At 36.9% G+C, this 21251-nt stretch overlaps 1 protein-coding gene across 1 annotated transcript; it reads left to right on the top strand.

The window, feature by feature from the left end:
- Positions 1-998: 998 nt before the first annotated feature.
- On the top strand, positions 999-15251 carry LOC311088096 (bactericidal permeability-increasing protein-like). Its single transcript, XM_084121753.1, has 15 exons — positions 999-1110; positions 5954-6065; positions 6292-6420; positions 8465-8617; positions 8731-8794; positions 8907-8967; positions 9376-9467; positions 10265-10441; positions 10599-10658; positions 10903-11070; positions 11312-11376; positions 14320-14362; positions 14457-14520; positions 14650-14726; positions 14858-15251. Exons 1-15 carry the CDS (start codon positions 1014-1016, stop codon positions 14906-14908), a joined length of 1413 nt encoding a protein of 470 aa, XP_083977879.1. The 5' UTR covers positions 999-1013; the 3' UTR covers positions 14909-15251.
- Positions 15252-21251: the final 6000 nt, after the last annotated feature.

Here is a 21251-nt window from a genome sequence, read left to right as displayed (position 1 = left end):
CCCAGAGAAAATTCTTACAAGAGCAACGTGTATCTGAGAGCGCGTGCCCAGTTCTCGCGCGCAAGCAGAGAGATTCGCACTCGGCACATATTCCGTGCGCGAGCAGAGAGATTCGCGCTCGCGCATTTATATTCCGCGCGCGAGCAGAGAGATTCGCGCTCGCGCATTATATTAATGTACTTTCGCGCTACAATAATGTGCTCTCGACATTTGACAGGAAAATAACGCCATATGCATTGACTTTGTTAAAATTGATTAGCAGTGTTAAAGGCAATAATTGTTAAAGCTTTAGGATAAAAATATGGTAAGCTGTGGTCATAAACTCTGCTATATGTGTGTCTGAGCAGAGTCCTCTAAGCAAATGTGTTTTGGTCTTAGTATCAGTTCTCTATCATTTAAGGAAATGACTGATGCAGCTGAACTGAGGGGTCATGCTAAAGCACACATCATTTGATCATTTGTGGAATGCAAAAATAAAACACAGGCCTACAATCTTTTAGCAATGCAAAGGTCAAGGGTCCATTTACACACATACTGATAAATGTACACTGAAAGCAGTGTCGGTTCAAATCATCCGAAGAGGCGTTTGGATGCAGAGAAGGTCAAACACATTTACAGACTAAAGACATCTAAGATTTGTTTTCTGCTTCTGGAGCCACTTAAATGAAGATTAAAAAGAGAATACTCTACACCAATGAGTTTAATACACAGCATGTATTAAAAAAAATATATACATCAGATTTTTTTTATTTTTTTTATCATAATACAATTGATGTGATGTTTGGTTAAATTAAATTTTCATCTTGACCAAAAATAAATAAATAAATAAAAATGGTGTGTGTGAGAATTAACACCAAAATTCTAACTAAATGTACACTAAGTAATTGCAGTAATACATTGATGTACCAAATGTGATCATTTTTTAGCTTTGCAGTGTAAATGCCTGTCAAAAGTTAAAAGACAGGTTAATCTCATGAGTAATATATTTTGTCTTACACAGCAGGAGTTGAAGGATGCAGCTGGTAATTTATTTCCTGATGATAGTAACATACACACATGCAGATTATCCTGCATTAAAAACTCTTCTGTCAGAGAAGGGTCTCAGAGATGGTAAGTTTTCACTGCATTGATCTGAAATGATATCTAACAACATTCTTTATTGTGAGTTTGCCATGATAGCTACTGTCCATCAGGGAAATGCTCAGTGGTTGTTTGCTTTAATATATTATACATTTATCCACTGATTCCTTTCATATATAACCTTTTCCCTCTAAAATCTAAATTTTTAGTAAGAGGAAAACTTATTTCATATCACCAAAACAGGATGACATCCGTGAATGTTAAATAAACACCAGCCACTGGCACATGCAGTGATAAAAGTGTTGAAAACTGGGCTTAAAGGCACAATATGTCATATTTTAGGATTATTTTTGGACCCAAAAACCACTAGAACAATCTTATATGGCCCAATGACATGACGTGCAATTTTGTTGTCCAAACCCCTTTATGAAGTCAAAATAAGGAAATGTTTAATAAAAAGCACATTTATTGAATCTATTGATCTCTGTTTATCAAATGATATGAACATATATTGAGGGTATTACAAAGTGTAAGAATTATTAGACATTATAGTCACATAATGTCATACCGGATAACTGTCCGGACCTTAGACTGACATACAAAAAAGCCAAACAAACTGTAAAAAATCTTATAAACCCTAACATCTCTGCCACAGGCATTATTGTATGAGTCTTGACAACAATATATTTAAATATTACAAAGAATATGACATCCAGTTGATTGTTATGCTTTGGAGCATTCTGTCCCAAAACTGGCTGTCAGCCAATGTCATACGGGATAACAAGCAAACTGGAGCAATTTTATTGTGAATTTTATTTTGACACGATGTGAGACAGCATGTTACACAATCAGGAAGACCCTAAAGGGCCCCCAAACAATGGTGAAAGGCAAGTATGTCTTTCATAAAATGTGTTTAACTAACCCTTTTTCCTCACTAGCACACTATGTAGTAAAATCCGGTGTCATATGGGATAACGCTAAAATCACATATATAATGTGGATTTTATGTAAATATGTTTATTTAGCATGAATTTACATATTTGGAAGTTGAAGGTAAAGGTTGCAGATTTCTATAGGTAGCCAAAAATACTGCCTGATTAAGATTTAAACTGAGTTTTGTCATACCGGATAACAATTTTGTCATATAGGATAACAGTTATAACCTTCTGTTAGCCCATAATGTCATCCGCTATCTTGGATGGCATATGTTTGACAATATATTCTTATACAGTTTTCAGCTTTAATTTGTATAATTTCTATTCAAATTGTGATATTAACATATCATTAACATTGTTTAGTTGAATATTAGCAAATTATATAATTCATAATAATATTTAATTACAATTACATTTAATTATTGTCCAACCTGTCATATTGGGGAATCTGCCCCTTTAAGAACAGGCCATCCACTTTAGTGACATCAACATGCATTTTTTTTTTTTTTTGCTTGATGGGCATGTTAAGACTCATGGCCCTAGAGGTATGTAAGAATTTTGAAAGAAATCAGCCACTAGTTGGCGCTAACGAGTTTTACGGCTCTGTAATCACGTGGTGTTGTACACACAATATGCATATCATTTGATAGATCTCCTCATGCTGAACAACTTTGCCTCAAGAACCACTGCTGTCAATCAAACCGTTCATTAAATATTTGTGAATATGTTTAAAAACCTACTTTTGCGAACTAGTCCTAGGTTTTTTGCCCGATCGGAACCAGACCAGTCTAGGACAATTCTCTGGACTCTCTAGATCAATAATTATTGAAAAAAAGTTGAACTTTTGCATTTGGGTGGCTGTAACAGGGTCATTTAGAAAAGGGGCTTGGCAAAATACACTAAAAAGTCTATAAATCCAAAAGGAAAACTCGAAAATTGATGAGCCTATGTGACATATTCTAAAAAAGCAAGCAAAAATTTATGGAGAGCAGACCATAGGTGGCGCTATAACTGTCAAAAAGCTTTGAAAACCACATATTTCCTAGTAAATTGCCTGTATTGGGTGTAAATGGACTTTTCCATCTATTATTTCAGTGGTTAAAAGCTTAATGTCTTAAATGCTTATGTGCTTAAAGGCCTTAAATGCTTGAACCCCGATAAATGCTGCTTGCAGCTTTAATTCTAAATTCTTCTGTTATTTTAGACAATGTCTATAAAAAATGTATGTATGAAATTTAGCGATTCAAGGTACTTCAACCCATTAATAAGATTTTTCTTTATAAATATGTTGTTCAATAACATGCTTTTGTAAATTTGTTGTTCAAATAAATGATGTTCAGTGAAATGAGTGAAGATCGCCTACTTTAACCCTTTACATTATTTATGAATATTGATGTAGAGTGACTATGATCATCAATTAAATGGCTCAAGGTACTTTTCAGTACTAAATTAAACCTAATGTTGAAAAGTTGTGCTGTTTTGATTTTCATAAACAAAAAAAAAATTGTTTAAATGTATTTGTATACTTGCCAAATCTGGGAAGAAACCACACTGAGTTTGTGTGTAACAGTTTACACACTGAAAACCACATCTGTATTTCTTTACAGCCTAATTAATTTCCTTAGAAAAAACATTGCATAACATAAACATTCATTATTTATGAACATTATTATGTGTAAGTGTTGTAAAAATGACAATTCATGTGTTAACTCATATGGCGTCATACCGAGTAACAATTTAAGTCAGGCGGGATAACGCTGTTTTTTTCCATTGAAATGCATAATTTCACTTCATGGAGTTGAGGAAACAATAATAACATGTTACCAAGTCCTGTAAAACATTTTCAGACATTTTGCATTTTAAATCACATTACAGTGTTAAAATGTGGGTTAAGAACTTGAACAAGTAGGGTCACGTTTAAAGAAATCACAATATAATGAGAAAAAAAAGTTGTGCAATTTTTTTTTTCTGAGCTCTAAATATTGTTTACTGCATCACTTTATATATTCATTAAGTATTATTGATTTGAAAAGTTTTAATATCATAATATTTAGAAAATGCATTAACGTTATCCCGTATGACATTTTGACTGGTGTCGTCAGATGATTCTCAGTTAAACTGCTTAAAATACATTGTTTAAAATTGAGATTTTAGTAATAAGTAAAAAACAAACCCATAAAGATAATAACTACTTTGATGTGCAGTTTTAACCTATTTGAATTTTTTATCAGTTGAAAACCTTATTTGTCACTGGCCCACATATTTAGTTGACTTGTGTGCTTGCATTATCCCAAATGTTTCCAACAATGTTTAAACCCAGAGAAATCATGGTTGTATAATTCAATACGGTTAGTCTTATTGTTTGACTCTCTTGTTTTAATAAGAAATCAGAAAAAAAACTATTTTGTCAAATGGCAAACATAGCATTATCAGAAATAGCTTTATTTGTAGTAACAGTAAAAACAGCATTTTCTCCACCATACGTTTTAAAATTAATTATAACAGATAGGCATAATAAAAATTAGGGCTGTTGATTTAACGTGTTCATTTAATTTATTAGTTATGGGAAAAAATAGCATGTTAAACTTATTAATGCATTTAACACACCCTCCTGCCCCAGATCAGACTTACGTAGTTCATCTTACATTTCAAACAGTTTATTGGTGATGAACATGGTAACAACACACTGTGTGATCGAGCCTATAGAAAACGTAGTTGCTCTTAAGATTCAAGATATCAGGGCAAAAATGCCCCGTATGAGTTTTTGTCTCATATTTATAACATATATGACACAGTTAATCAATATCACACAAGTGCTATTTTTGTCCCAAATAGCTTGAGTGCAAATGTAATATTGATTTTATACAAGTTTAATAAATAAGAAGTTAATATTGTGTTATATCTTAGACACAATATTGTCTGCCCTGACAAAATTTCATTGACAATTTTGTCAATGAAAATTTTATCTATAATGCCAGAGAACTAATGATTCAATGGCACATTCATAAAGAGATCCATTTACTTAATTCCTGAATGAATAAGCCGTTTGAACGAATCGAATGAATGAATGACTCAATGACCTACTCCTTTAGATATTTACCGCCATCTACTGGCAGTTTTAGCTTTTTATTTAAAGTATAATTTAATTAACTAACAATTAATTAATCACCACATTGTGTAATGTGATCGCTTGACAGCCCTAAGAAAAACACCAACATAAAATGTCTTAGTCCTCTCTTGTGCCTTTACTGTCGTCATTCCTTCTTATATCCTTCCGGAGCTCCTCCGTGGGACTCGAGACCGGTGTGTCTCTCAGTAACTCACTCCACCGGCCTTGCTCCGCTCCTAGGCTCTCGGTGAAACTTACATACTGTGCCTTTAAGAATACTTGATATAGCTTTTGATGCGACCATCCAGAGTTTGAATCAACCTTTTTCAAATCCCCATTGTTCTGCCTTTTCCCATCACATATCATATCATCATATTCAGAGAGGCATTTATTTTAAATAAAAGTGAAGATAATTTTTGGTAAGTGGAAATAAAGTCCCCTAATGGGCATTTAATAGCATCTATCATTCCCTTGCGTAATGGGTATTTATTGAAAGAGACATGGCAGAAAGTATATGTAATATAAACCCACAAATATCTCATGTTTTAATTATTTTGTTTGAATACTTAAAGGGTAACTTCAGCAATTTTCTTGAAACAAATATGGTAACACATTAGTTTAGGGTCCAATTCTCACTATTAACTAGTTTCTTATTAGCATGTATATTATTAGGATATTGGCTGTTTATTAGTTAGCTAAGATTTATTAAAAACTCACACTGCCAGCGTAAATTAACCCTTTAAAATACATGAAATATTGTATATTTTAATCATGAGGATGCTAAAGAGGTGATATGTGCTTCTGTATCTGTTTCTGTGCATGTGTTCAGTGTCTCAGATGTTGTCTGTCCAAATACAAAGCAAACTGAAGAGTACTGAAATCCCAGAGGTCCGGGGTGGGGTGGACATCAAGATCGGCACTGTACATTATGTCTTATCAAAGTCAGTTTGTTAACAAACAATCAAACCAAATTAACTAATTAAAATGTTCTTAATTTTCACAGATACTAAATGCATACTGTATATTCAAACACAAATACATGAAATTCAGTCAGTAGTTCTTATATTCATCACATGTAATAAACAGTTATTTTAACTTAGAAAATATGACTGCGTCTACATGAATATATTCCATAAATGGTGAACCGGTGTGTTTTTGTCTTTCCAGCATGCGGGTTGTGCAGTGCAGCATGCCAGACCCATCACTGGTGTTTGTAAAGGGAACTGGTGTATCTGTGGAAGTCAGTCAACTCACACTAGCCATCAATGGCAACTGGAAAACACAGTTTGGCAAAATGTAAGTGTACCAGTGAATCATGGGGAAGGGGACAGCAATCAAATCAGTTTCACCTGACGTGATCTTGAAAATAAATAACATTTTCTATAAACCTTACTACACATTCACATGAACTTAGTCGATAAGAAGGACCATGCACACAGACATAAGTCAAATAAACCCCAACAAGGGGGATCAAGAACCCAACATAAAGTGGTAATAACTGTTGGTTTATTTATATCCCACTTATTACACAGCGATTTGACTTATAAATAAATAATTGGGCAAGAACTACTGATTTGAGTAGAAAAAAAAATATTATTTCACTTGTAATAAACTAATAGCTTCCACAAAGAAAACCAGTTCCCACACTCTAGCAAACAGCTTTTATCCAAGACGAGCAAACCAGTTAAAACAAGTCGAACATGTAATGAAAAGATAATGTACAGTCATCCTGTTTATTAACCCTTTTCCACACAGCAACCATTTTGGCAAATGAACATATATGACATTCCCAAAATAAAAAGGTTTCTGCTCATTAGTCATTCTGAATAGACACATAACCAACATATGTGCTGGCAAAATGAGTCTAATGTATGATTTGTTGGAATCAGACAAAATAATTACTGAGCTACACCTGTTTGAAGTCGATAGAGTCAGCAAAGTCCATTTTGAGAAACATCAGGTTTTCTGAAGGTTTCAAAACAAAATCACCCAGCAACCATACCTTAAAATCCCTGGTAATAACACCAAATTTGTTACAAACCAAGTCAAAACCAATATGTATACGAAAAAAATATATTCAACTTTTTTCCTTGATACCAGAATTGTTTGATTAACATTACTGAAACAGACGGTCCGACCTACTGTACGCACAGATGTAATATAATGTTACACATCAAATGTTTTTCCCCAACAGTTAACCAAACATCACGAAGACATAACAGATAATATTTGTGTGAATACTCGGCAAGACTAATTATATGTATATCGGGATTGCGCGCTGTCAGTCAGCAGGAGCAAGATCATTTTGCTTACACAAGCATATTAGTTTGAAAATCGCATTTTATTGGTTCAGACTCATGCTATTGAGAAATTACTATAAATATTCACAAAGTCGAAATGCTGTGCTTTACAACGATACCAAACTTGTGCTGAGAGGAGCGCCGTCATCAAGAAGTGAGCAGAGAAAAACAGCATTTTTCATGGACAAGGGAAAGGTCTTTCGGGTAACTTAGTGTTAGCGTGGCACTGGTCCAGGTGTTTCTTCAAGATACTTGATCAAGTTTCTCAATGTCACACATAGATTGTTCTCGACTATTACTTTCTTGTCCTTTTCTCTGACAAACTGAAAATAATGGGAGTATGTCCATCTCACAAATGTAGAATCCGTCACTGCCGCCATCTCAACCATCGCATTCCAGCAATTTCCTCTGGCGCTGGAATGTCTCGCGCACTGACCCCAAGCTTCTCAGGGTCCTTCTGGGCATGGTTGCGATGACAAGTTTCGTAACAATGCGTCGCTATGTTCGTAAATAATTGCATTTTATTGCAAAAAAAAGATCAACAGGCAAAACGGCCAACATTAGATCAACACTGGGTCTTCCAGCATGACAACAACCCAAAGCACATCCAAGTTGGTCCAAATGTTTTTGAGGGACAAGTGGCCCCTGAAAGCCCAGATCTAAATCCCATTAAGAATCTATGGCGGGAGCTCAAGCTTAAGGTCCATGCTCGAAAAGAGCTGAAGCAATTTGCCAAAGAGGAATGGAAAGATCAACCCGATCTCACGGAAATTCGTACCAATTTTACGAGGTGTCTAATTCGTACAAATTCCTACGACCTCACTCGTACAAATTTGTATGATTACGAGTAAGGTCGTACGAATCAGCCACATTTTACTCACTCGTACCAATTGTTCGTGAGATAGCGTTGGAAAGATCCCTCGACATAGCTGGCAAGCATCATATCAAAGTAAAATGTTTTAAATAAGACATTTGTAATGTAAAGGAACTGATTGTTTATAAGATATGTCATATGATTGTCTTTTGTTCTATGATTGCAGCCATGATCATGGCTCATTTGATCTGGCTGTGTACAATATCCACATCTACACCCTCCTGCAGTTAGCGGATGATGCTGGCCGTCTCTCCATCACCACTGTTCAGTGTAGTGCTAATGTAGGAGGTGTGAAAATTAATTTCCATGGAGGAGCTAGGTAAGTAGTAACAAAACATAAAAGACTGATGATACCTGAAGATACACGCAACAATTGTGAATATCTCTTATGACTACCACTAATAGAGCATTTCTATTCCTTCTATTCTACAGCATTTTTTTCAAGCCATTTATACGTGCTTTCAGTAGAAAAATATCAGACATGATACATGAGAAGGTTTGTCAATTTATCAAAACAAATTAACACTATTATCTGCTGCTGATGATATTTCTCATTATGTCTTGTATTGTCATCATCATTATTATCATTTTTATTAAATTTTTTTTAGACTTGCCCGGCAATTCAACAAGAAATAATTGGATTAGAGACAACTCTACAGAAAATACCTGGTACTGGCACAAAAATGTCTGAAAATGATATATTATATATAGATCACATAGATTTATAGTTAAAAGAAGACATATTATGCATAAAGAAAACTATTTTTAGGACCAATAATTCTTTTTTTTTTTTTTTTGCATTGTGGTATTATTTTCCATAATCATTATGATAAATGTGATTAATTGTAATTCATAAATCATTAAAAAGGCCTTATTTTCTTGCATTTGCTGTGAACATTTTTGTGAGATTCACCCTACTGTGGGTTATTTCGGCCGTATTATTGAGCTATTGCTGCTTAATGACATTAATGTTGTTGGCATGATTGTAAATACAAAATCCTTAGAAAACTACAGCACACATTACATTCCTCTTCATTAAATGACTACAGTAATCACGCTCAAATGAATTCTTTCTAGTTAACATACCTGTGGGTCCGTATATATCTCTGAGCATCCCTCTGACATCCTCCCCGGCTGTGACAGCACAAAGCTTTGAGTTAGATATTAAGGTAAGGATTTTTAATTCAGCATTTATAATAATAATTAAAGCCAGGCATACACTGTGCGATTTCAGCATTTATTTTATTAAATACCAACTCTCACTGTATGAGTAAATCGCATGTGATGTAAAGTCAAAGCTCACGATCTATACGGTCCAATCGTGGAGCTGAGACTTAAAATATCTATTTCGTGTCGCAATGGTTTAACTTCTGTTTTCAGGCAGGCGCAGTGAAGGGAAAAGGCACTGAGTTTAGGGCAATCGGTTCTTAGCTCTGCTTCAACTGTGCGATACCCTCACAAGAGGAGACCAAAAGTTCTAACATCAGTAATTAACCCGAGCATCTGATTGCCGGTCGGGAGAGGTTAATCGCCTCTTGTTTCCCGCTGTACACTGCACGACAAAGCTGAAATTCGGCCAGACTAAAAAAAAAAAAAGAGTCATACAACTCAGGAATCGGCTCAGATTCAGACGAAAATTGCACAGTGTTTGCACAGCTTAACATTTGTTACAACAGGGGTGTCCAATCCTGCTCATGGAGGGCCACTTTCCAGCTGATCGAGGTCTGCAGAATCACTAGAGACTTCCAGGCATGAGTGTTGAGCTAAACTCTCCAGGAGCAGGATTGGCTTCTCTGAGCTGTCCAACCATCCCTGAGCCCCAACTATTATTAGGTTTCTCTTTCTGAATATATTTAGAATTCGAATAGATTTCTCGATTTGCAAACAGTGTTATGGATTTTATTTATTCGCTTTGGTATTTTTACCGTAACCTGCCAATGACGTTTGGTTGTTGTTCCTGTGACAGGGTGAGTTTTACAGCCGCAGTTCTCCATCTGAACCGCCTTTCTCTCCAAGCGCGTTTGACGTGCCGTACGCAGAAAACTACATGCTTTCAATGGCTGCCTCTGAGTTCTTAGTGAATTCAGCAGCGTATGCATTCCTCAGCTCTGGGGCTCTTCAAATCAACATCACAGATGACATGGTGAGGAAGTAAAAGAAAACAAATACTTTTACCATCTTCAATGAATGAAACTATACAGCATCACAACTTATTATAGACTTAAAAGGAATCATGCCCTCTTATAGATTTAAAATATAGATTTAGCTATGAAGTCACTCATTCTTCTCATTTAATGTAGATACCAAAGAGTTTTCCAATCCATCTGAACACCAGTCAGTTTGGTGCCTTCGTTCCACAGGTCAGTGTATGTACAGGTCGTGACTTTGAAAGGGAAAAAAAATAATTTATAAAATATCTTATGTTTAATGTCAACCAGTAAATAACTAGAAAATATGACTACGTTTGCATATACTGATGTACAGTAACACCAGTCACGAATCTCATGTGTATTTACATGTCTAAAATGTGTTCTATAGTTTTCAAGTAAAATCAAGTTGTTATCAAGATGAATAATGTGCTCTGTTTACAAATTATTTGTTCAGCTACGCACATTGTATCCCAACATGGAGATGCAGGTGCTGTTATACGCTAGCGAGACGCCACTATTCTCCTTCAGTTCAGGGGTGATAGACATTCATGTGCCGGCTGCAGCAAAGTTCTCCGCTGTTAAACCTGATGGTACGCTGGTGCCTCTCTTCAGACTGGATGTGGTGAGTACACAAATTATGCACAAAAACAAATATAAAAAAAGTGAAGAGGAACTCCCACACTTTACCAGTAAATATCAAAATTGCACAAACCATGTTGGCAAGACCTTCTATAAGCTGTAAAGTCGAAACTGCAAACAGTGATATAGAACCACGTTTTCACCAAATTGATCAATTAATCAAAAAGGAAACAGCAATTCAGCTTAGAATTAACTTCAGTGTTCTTCTCTCACTCCACCTGCAGGACGGCAGCTTCAGTGGAAGTGCTCAGATTGACAAAAAACTGACTGGAGCTTTCCAAATGAAAAAGTGAGTTTCACTGATATTTGTCCAGTTAAAGACGCAGTCAAATGAGCTCCATTTTTAGTTGTGTTTTCATTTCAATCATGCATTGCTGTTTTTGGTAACGCTTTAGATTACAGCCCGAAAAGTATTGTGTAAGTAAAAAAAAAATTACAGTGTACCTTTCTGTAATTATAACGTATCTATAAAGTACGTAAGTGTAAGTATAAGGGAACAATATGTAAAGTTTGGGGAATAAAGGGGTAACAACCTGGAAAATTAACAAATTATTTCTACTGTAATTATTTTAGAACTAAGGGGCACTTATTCTTCTATTATTCACTTATTCTTCTATTATGGTACAACAACCTTACATTTGGGAGCAATTTATTAAGAACATACTGCGTAGGTTTTTGTTATAATAGTGTACTAATACATAAAGGCTTTTTAAAATTACGGGGTACATAGTGCATTTATATAGTAATTTTTTGATAGCAAAAGTGCACATATTAAGTTTTGGCTTCGGTGTTTCATGGCAAGTAAAACTAAACCTATTTCAACTTTTGCTTAAATACTGGGTAAATATACTCTTGTTTCATGTAGTTACAGGGTAAGTACAATAAAAACATTTACAGTACTTTCCGGGCTGTAATCTAAATCTTTGTTTGTTTTTTTATTAAGTTCCCTGAGGTCCACTTATAATGTTACTTGTATCAAACACACTTATATTTTAGAAATAATTGGCCATTTTCTACCCTATTTTTGAATGCCCACTGCATCTTTACATATGAAATAAGTATTACACAACGGACCCTTTATGCAGACTGTGATGATGCGTTTCCATCGCAAGTGTAGTCATTTTTTTCATATTTTTTTTTTTTTTTCATTCTATCTTTTGATTTTTCTCTCTCTCTGTATGTATATATATATATATATATATATATATATATATATATATATATATATATATATATATATATATACACACACATATATACAGTATCTCACGAAACACCCCTCACATTTCAGCAAACATTTTAGCATATCTTCTCAAGAGACAATACTATAGAAATGAAACTTGAATATACAGTATTTTAGAGTAGTCAATGTGCTGCTTGTATAGCATATTTACTGTCGTCTTAAAATAACTCAACATACAGCCATTATTGTCAAAATAGCTGGCAACAAAAGTGAGTGCACCCTAAGTGAACATGTCAAAACTGTGTCCAAAGTGTCAATATTTTGTGTGAGCACAATTGTTATCTTGCACTGCCTCAATCCTCCTGGGCATGGAGTTCACCAGAGCTGCACAGGATCCTCTTCCACTCCTCCATAATGACATCATGGAGCTGATGGAGTTAGACACATGACGCTTCTCCACCTTCCGCTTGAGGATCACAGGTGCTCAATAGGGATCAGGTCTGGAGACATACTTGGCCACTCCATCACCTTCACCTTCAGCTTCCTCAGCAAGGCAGTCGTCATCTTGGTGGTGTGTTTGGGGTCGTTATCATGCCGTTCGGCCCAGTTTCTGAAGGAAGGGCATCAGGTTCTGCTTCAGAATGTCGCAGTACATGTTGGAATCCATGTTTCCCTAAATGAAGCGCTGCCCCAGACCATGATGCTACCACCAACATGCTCGACTGTAGGCAAGACACAATGTTCTTGGTACTCCTCACCAGGGCGTCGCTACACATTCTGGACACCATCTGAGCCAAACAAGTTTATCTTAGTCTCATCAGACCACAGGACATGGTTCCAGTAATTCATGCTCTTGGACAGGTTGCTTTCAGCAAACTGTTTTCTTGTGAGCCTGCTTCAGAAGAGGCTTCCTTCTGGGACGATGGCCATGCAAACCGACTTGTTGCAGTGTGCGGTGTATGGTCTGAGCACTGACAAGCTGACCTTCCGCTTCTGCAACCTCTAAAGCAATGCTGGAACGATCATGCGTCTGTTTTTTGAAGCCAGCTTCTGCACCTGACGAACAGCACGAGGACTCGACTTCTTTGATTGACCCATGCGAGGCCTGTTCCAAGAGGAACCCGTCTTGGAAAACCTCTGTATGACCCTGGCCTGTACTGTAACTCAGTTTCAGGGTGTTACCAATCTTCTTATATCCTAGGTCAACTTTGTGGAGAGCAAGAATTCTAATTCTCAAATTCTTAGAGAGTTCTTTGCCATGAGGTGCCATGTTGAACATCCGGTGGTCAGTATGAGAGAATTGTACTCAAAGCACAAATTTTAACTGCTCTAACACAAGATACACACATTTGTATGGTCCTGTCAAGCAGATAAAAACATGATTATGATGAATAGAACATGTGGCTTTGCATTGTTAAATGACGTACAGCTATTATCACTTAGGGTGTACTCACTTTTGTTGCCAGCTATTTTGACAATAATGGCTGTATGTTGAGTTATTTTCAGAAGACAGTAAATATATACTGCTATACAAGCAGCACATTGACTACTCTAAAATATATCCAAGTTTCATTTCTATAGTATAGTCCCTTGAGAAGATATACTAAAATGTTTGCTGAAATGTGAGGGGTGTACTCACTTTCATGAGATACTGTATATCTATATGCTACCATCAGTGCTGGGAATGATGCAGTATATTTTAACATGGTAACTGGATAACCCTTATTGCTATTTTTTTCTCTCGATTAGAATGCTAGACATTTTAAATTTAAATTCAGCATGATTACTATTACAGCTGCCATGATTAAATAATCTGGTGTATTCATCTCTATTACATAATAAAGTACAAAATGAGTCGATGAGCTTTGACAGCTTGCTTTCAGCAAACGCTCAAACTTACACTATGGTTTTGTAGCAAAATGACCTCTTATATGTCAACATTTTATTTCTTAATGCATGAATACTTTAAGTAAGCCCCAGATATCTACAAAAAAAAGTGTATGTTTTCTGAAACTCTACATCATCTTTTGCCCTGAATGCTGCATCAAGTTTAACGCTGACTCTCGGATCATCTGAGATTGGTGATTTTAAGGTGAGACCAGACAGTGATGATTCATGTCAAATATTCACTTTAGTAGATCAGCATAATAAGATGTTTTATCTTTGTCTAATCATTCAATGTACAGACTGACACACTCGAGCAAATGTCAGTGATGGCAGTGAAGATGTTTGTACTTCCAAAAATAAATGGTATGATATTGCATTTATTACAAACTTGCAACCAAAAAAGCAACTTCTGAAAACTATATACTTTGCAAAACTGTTTTTTAGAAAGTCTGGGAACTGATAATTAACACCTTTATCCACTTTGCATTTTAGCGGCCATGAAGGCTGGTTTTCCCTTACCCACACTGAAAGGCTTTAGTTTGATCAATTCTCAATTGCTTATAAAAAATGTGAGTACTATTAAATGTTAAACTATTGAATGTTTGTATTCTGAAATGTACAGGGTTTGGATTTCGTTTGATATTGCAAAATTGTTGGAAAACACAGTGATACAGTCTGAATTTGTTTGTGACTTTCTCAGGGCTTTGTGGCCATTTTGACTGATGTCCAGGACTCCCTGACGGGCCTCTGAGCTCCACACATGACCTGCACAAAATAACTAATAACTGTACAACTGCAGAATTGTTTTCAGTGTAAGAATTATATAATCATTACTTCAAATGTCCAATTTTCCACATAATATTATGTACAAACTTTTTTGCCACTTATCAATGCAAAATACTCTACAGGCTATTTTCTATTGTTTACAGTGAAAAAAAAACAACAAAAAAACATAGTTCCTTCATTGGAGTTAATTTGCATAAATAATCAAATCAAAATCAAATCAAGTATATTTGTATAGCGCTTTTCACAATACAGATTGTATCAAAGCAGCTTCACAGTATTAAAATAAAATAATACAACAAAGTTTGTTTCTAGTGGAATTTATTGATTGATAGAATAAAATTAAATATCCCCAAAATATCCCCAACTGAGCAAGCCAAAGGCAACAGTGGCAAGGAACCGAAAAAACTCCATCAAGTGACCTAATGGTGTCCTAAAACTCCATCAAGTGACCTAATGGAGAAAAAAAAACCTTGGGAGAACCCAGGCTCAGTCGGGGGCCAGTTCTCCTCTGGCGTTTATGAACTAGAGGCCGGATTGTAGTTTGAAACTGTGAGATTAACAATATTATATGAATGCCTGGCTGAAAAGATGCGTCTTTAATCTAGTTTTAAACTGGGAGAGCGAGTCTGAGCAACGAACAGTATCAGGAAGGCTATTCCAGAGTTTTGGAGCCAAATGTGAAAATGCTCTCCCTCCTTTGGTGGATCTGGATATCCTAGGTATGACCAAAAGCCTTGAATTTATTGATCTTAAAGAGCGCGATGGATTATAGGGTGATAGAAGATCTGTTAAATAGACTGGAGCTAAGCCGTTTAGGGCTTTATAAGTCAGTAGCAATACCTTATAATTAATACGGAACTTTATAGGTAGCCAATGTAGTGATGATAAAATCGGTGTTATATGATCATATTTTCTTGATCTAGTAAGAACTCTAGCAGCTGCATTTTGGACTAACTGTAGCTTGTTTATTGAGGATGCAGGACAACCGGCTAATAAAGCATTACAGTAATCTAGTCTCGAGGTCATGAATGCATGAACTAACTTTTCTGCATCAGAAACTGATAGCATATTACGTAGCTTAGCAATGTTTCTAAGGTGGAAAAAGGCTGTTTTTGTAACATACGAAATATGATTTTCAAAAGACAGGTTACAATCGAGTATAACACCCAGGTCTTTTACTGTAGAGGATAAAGTAACAGGACATCCTACGATGTCAAAGTTGTATTGTGAGAGGTTCTGTGGGCAGTTTTTTGAACCGATAAGTATTACCTCTGTCTTGTCTGGATTTAATAAAAGAAAATTACGCGTCATCCAATCTTTTATATCTTTAACACACTCTGTCAATTTGGATAATTTAGCGTTTTCATCCGGCCGTGATGAAATATATATTTGAGTGTCATCAGCATAACAATGGAAACTAATTCCATGTTTCCTTATAATATTTCCAAGTGGCATCATATATATTGAGAATAACAGAGGGCCCAACACAGATCCCTGCGGCACTCCATAGTTTACTGGAATTATGATCGATTTTTCTCCATTTAAATAGATAAAATGGTAGCGGTCAGATAAGTATGATCTAAACCAGCTTAATGCTTGTCCTTGAACACCAGTATAATTTTGTAGTCGATCTAAGAGTATTGTATGATCTATAGTATCGAACGCAGCACTTAGATCAAGTAAAACTAGTATTGAGATACAGCCTTGGTCAGAAGCTAAGAGTAAATCATTTGTGATTTTAACGAGCGCAGTTTCAGTGCTATGATGCGGCCTGAATCCTGACTGAAACTTTTCATAGATATCATTTTCTTGCAAGAAAGAGCCCAGTTGAGTGGACAAAACTTTTTCTAGTATTTTAGACATAAAAGGTAGATTTGAAATGGGTCTATAATTTGCTAGATTATTATGATCTAATTGTGGTTTCTTAATGAGAGGTTTTATAACTGCCAGTTTAAATGTTCTTGGAACATGACCTAAAGATAAAGATGAGTTAATAATATTGAGGAGAGGCTCTTCCACTACAGGTAACACTTCCTTCAGTAGTTTAGTTGGTATAGGATCTAATAAACATGTTGTTGTTTTAGATGAAGTGATAAGTTTATTTAACTCTTTTTGTTCTATAGTTGTAAAGCACTGTAATTGTTCTTGCGGGGGGATAATTGAGGCTGAATTATAAGGCGCGATTGAGGATTGAACGTTTACAATTGTGGTTCTGATGTTTTCTATTTTCTCAGTGAAGAAGTTCATGAAATCATTACTACTGAACTGTAACGGGATATTTTGTTCAGGTGACATCTGTTTATTTGTTAGTCTAGCCACGGTGTTGAATAAAAACCTAGGATTGTTTTGGTTGTTTTCTATTAGTTTTCGGAGGTGCTCAGCCCTGGCCGCTTTTAGGGCCTTTTTATAACGTGACATACTGTCTTTCCACGCGATTCTAAAGACCTCTAAATTAGTTTGTTTCCATTTACGCTCTAAATTACGGGTTTCTCTCTTTAGAACATGCGTAGTATTATTGTACCATGGTGCTTTAATTTTCTCTCTGACCTTTTTTAATCTAATGGGTGCAACAACATCCAATGTTCTAGAGAGAATGGTGCTCATAGTGCTAGTTAGTTCTTCTAGTTCATCTGTTTGTTTGGGTTCAGGCAGCAGCTGAGACAGATTAGATAAGCAATTTGAGAAATTATCTAAGGTGGATGGAAGGATTGTTCTGCCTGGTCGAAAACGCGGCACAGCATGACATATTACAGCAGTACGTAATATGCAAGTTACCAAGTAATGGTCAGTGACATCATCACTTTGTGGAATGATATCTATATCGGTTGGATCGGTTCCATATGATATAATTAAATCGAGTGTGTGATTAAGACGATGAGTTGGTCCGGTGACGTTTTGCTTGACCCCAAAGGAATTTAATAAATCTATAAACGCAGCCCCTAACGCAGCCATATACATTTAAGATGTATATGGTTTATGTAAATCCACGTTAGAGACGTAACTTACGTGTCCTTACTGGAGCTCCCCGTTAGCTAACGTTATACATAATAAAACGTGTTTTTACAGCAAAATCACAACTATACTTTACTGTGTAACGTCTTTACACCTTCAACAATTCAATAGTTTACTCTACAGTAGTTCAACACATGCAATTTTAACACAAGGAACCGTGTTTACTCACATTTGAAAGCACCCGCGTCGCTGATCTCTACGATGATTGATAATGATTTATCCTCTCGCGTGGCCTCCTGGGATAGAAGAGTATCCATCGGTTGAGCACTCGAAAATCTGGCCAAAAGCAGTAAGCCATCCGGGAACTTCTCGCCTACTCTTTTATGAATACTAATGTTTCGAACGAACTGCTTCCTTCACGTACTGTTTTCACCTACTATATAGTAGGAAAGCAGGCATATTCGAACGCACTTAAGTCCGAATCTCGCGATAATTAGTACGTCACCCAGGTAATTCTCGCCTACTCTTTTGGATTCGTACATACTTTTCCGCTCGCCTACTCTTTTTCCCATACTAAATAGTAGGGAAGTATGCGGTTTCGAACGCAGCCGAACTCTCACCTGTGTCTATATAGCTACGAGATTACCTGACGTATCCACCCACTTTATGCAATCCGTGCACTATTTTTAAAGGGGCCACGCAGACTATTGTTAAAGGGCAATCCCACTACACAAGTAAGAACAGAGCATGTTTATAAGTGAAGAAGCCTTAGCAGAGGATGGTTTCGATCCATCGACCTCTGGGTTATGGGCCCAGCATGCTTCCGCTGCGCCACTCTGCTCGCCATAGAAGACCTTCCATTAGCAGGTGTTTTCAAAAGGATTTGCGTTTAGGCACACATGAAGTGCACATGAAGTGGCACATGAAGTGCCTCGGTCATAAATGAGATCAGGTGAAAACAACAAAGGGTTTTAACTCAGATATGTGACAGCTTTTCTTCAAGTAAGAACAGAGCATGTTTATAAGTAAAGCAATCTTAGCAGAGGATGGTTTCGTCTGGGTTATGGGCCCAGCACACTTCCGCTGCGCCACTCTGCTGTAAACCACCCCAGATGGGACTCGAACCCACAATCCCTGACTTAGGAGGCCAGTGTCTTATCCATTAGGCCACTGGGGCTGTTAAAAACGTTTAGTGACTAGGGGGGCGCTCGTGCGCAGTGATGGAGTAGACGTGTTTTCGAAGTGCTCCGTGACATCTCCTTAATTTTACTTTCATATCATTGCACTTTAACTTTATTTTACGCTGGCTTGCCCTTAAAACTGTGCTGTAGCCTGTCGGAAGTGGGTTTATGTCAACATGCCTAAGAAAGACGATAGTCAGAGGGATACATCCAAGACGAGTTTGTCGGCCACTAGCAACGATGCAATATTAGCTGGTATTGCTAACCACGGGGCTGAGCTCGCGAAAATCACCTCTCTCGTAGATGGCCGAAAGAAATCTCCGGAGGACCGCCTTGACGCAATCGAAGTAACGCTATCATCGCTTCAGAAAAGCGCTGCTTTGATGATTTAGACGAAACCATGGGGAAGAGAAAGGCAGCCCTACTAACTCTACTCCCTACTGACAGCCCTACAGCTGATCCCAGAGTTACTCGGCCAAGACAACTTTAGCAGACCGGTAAAAATAGACCGGGCCCATCGTAGCCTGAGACCGAAGTCTCAACCTAATGAGCGGCCACGGATCATCATCGCCAAGGTCCACAACGATCGGGACGTGATCAACATACTGCGACTCAGACGTCAACAAGCACCCCTGTACTATCACGGTAAGAGAATCTCCATTTTCCCCGACTACACGGCGGAGGTCTCGGCACAGCGGCAAGCCTATACAAGCGTGAGGAAGCGGCTAACCGAAGCTGGTGCTAAATGTTCCCTGCGTTTTCCAGCCAAGCTCCATGTCGACTTCAACAATACATCGAAGATGTTTGTGTTACCAGCTGATGCTGAACGGTTTGCCAAATCTTTAGGCCCAGCGAATGACTCTTAAATCCTATATATTATATATTACTATCATTGTGTTTATATATATATTCTTTTCTTTTCGGACTGGATATTTTCCTATCCAGCGTTTTGATAAAGGTTCAGGTCTAACTTTTATTTTCAGTTGGTCGTTGATGCAGCATAAAGTAACGTTATGTGTTTAAAGGGTCACGACACCCCCCTCTTTCAGCTCAAGTCTAGCTCACAATCTTTTTGAAAAATGCAACTTAATTGGGCGTGGTGGCTGTGAGAAGAAGGGAGGGGAGAGGGTGTGGTATGGCACGGCAGGGGAGAGGGGAGGGGGGGAAACTGTCATCGACTGTCACTAAAAATCAGTGGTAAAACGTGAGGAAATGCTAGATTTTTTTTATAGCTGGCAAAGTTATAGTCTAATGAAATACACTGACACCTTATAATTGTATTTAAAACATATAAATGCACATGTATATGTATAATTATGTCATTATAACATATATATTTGTTTATATACACACTATAAATGCATATATTTGAAAATAAATAAAAAAATCGCTTAAAAAAAAAAAAAACGTTCAGTAGCCTACATATCCTAGATCTACGCGCCCCCTAAACCCACATAATAAAGATGTACAGTGACATAGAAATTTGCACAAATTAAGCATACGTTCCATACAATTGAGGTATTATCGAAATATCTAAATTTTAATAACGAGTGATTTAACAGAAGGCAAGTAAAACGGTCAGGGTTACATTTTAGACACACACACACACACACACCTCTGAAGCGATAGAAAAGTCCTCGGGACCGCATCACTCGCAAGACGAAACCTGCATTGGTGTACAAGGCCGAAGTCCACCATTCTCCCGTTGAATGGTTGCTACACACACACATAGTTTAGATGTGTCCGTGGTTGATGGCCAACCAGCCGCCCGCAGTCAGAGTCCATCCCGGGCAGCATCGCGGGGAAAGATGCACTGGAACTTTTGCACCACGAAAACAAACGCGCGTCCCATCATTACCTCTCTCATCTACTACGCGATATCATAGTTTGACATGTCTGTCATTTGAAAGTTCCACGTGGTGTCATGAATAATTAAGAGAAAGTGTCTTCTCATTGGATAAAAAACTCAGTCTCATTAATAATTATGAGACACCGATGAGTCATCAAAGTACTATAGTGCTCTGTCACGTCACAGCCTGTGACGTGGACACAATGAAGATTTTAAACCCGGAAGACGAAAATAGCATATAAAAACTAAAATTTAACCATTTTCCCCCTACTATTAAATCTAACAGATGCTAACATTGTCTTCAATGGTGTTCAACACACATACCT

This window comes from Abramis brama, assembly GCF_963993115.1.
Source record: "Abramis brama genome assembly, chromosome: 8".
NCBI lineage: Eukaryota > Metazoa > Chordata > Actinopteri > Cypriniformes > Leuciscidae > Abramis > Abramis brama.
This window is presented reverse-complemented; position numbering and strand designations above follow the sequence as displayed.

Bases quoted from the DNA above. Each gene is read 5' to 3' on its own strand.
- LOC311088096 (XM_084121753.1), top strand. From the start codon at position 1,014: ATGCAGCTGGTAATTTATTTCCTGATGATAGTAACATACACACATGCA. The intron at 9,468-10,264 runs GTAAGGATTTTT...TTCCTGTGACAG, and splicing joins GCTTTGAGTTAGATATTAAG to GGTGAGTTTTACAGCCGCAG. The intron at 10,659-10,902 runs GTCAGTGTATGT...TTATTTGTTCAG, and splicing joins TTGGTGCCTTCGTTCCACAG to CTACGCACATTGTATCCCAA.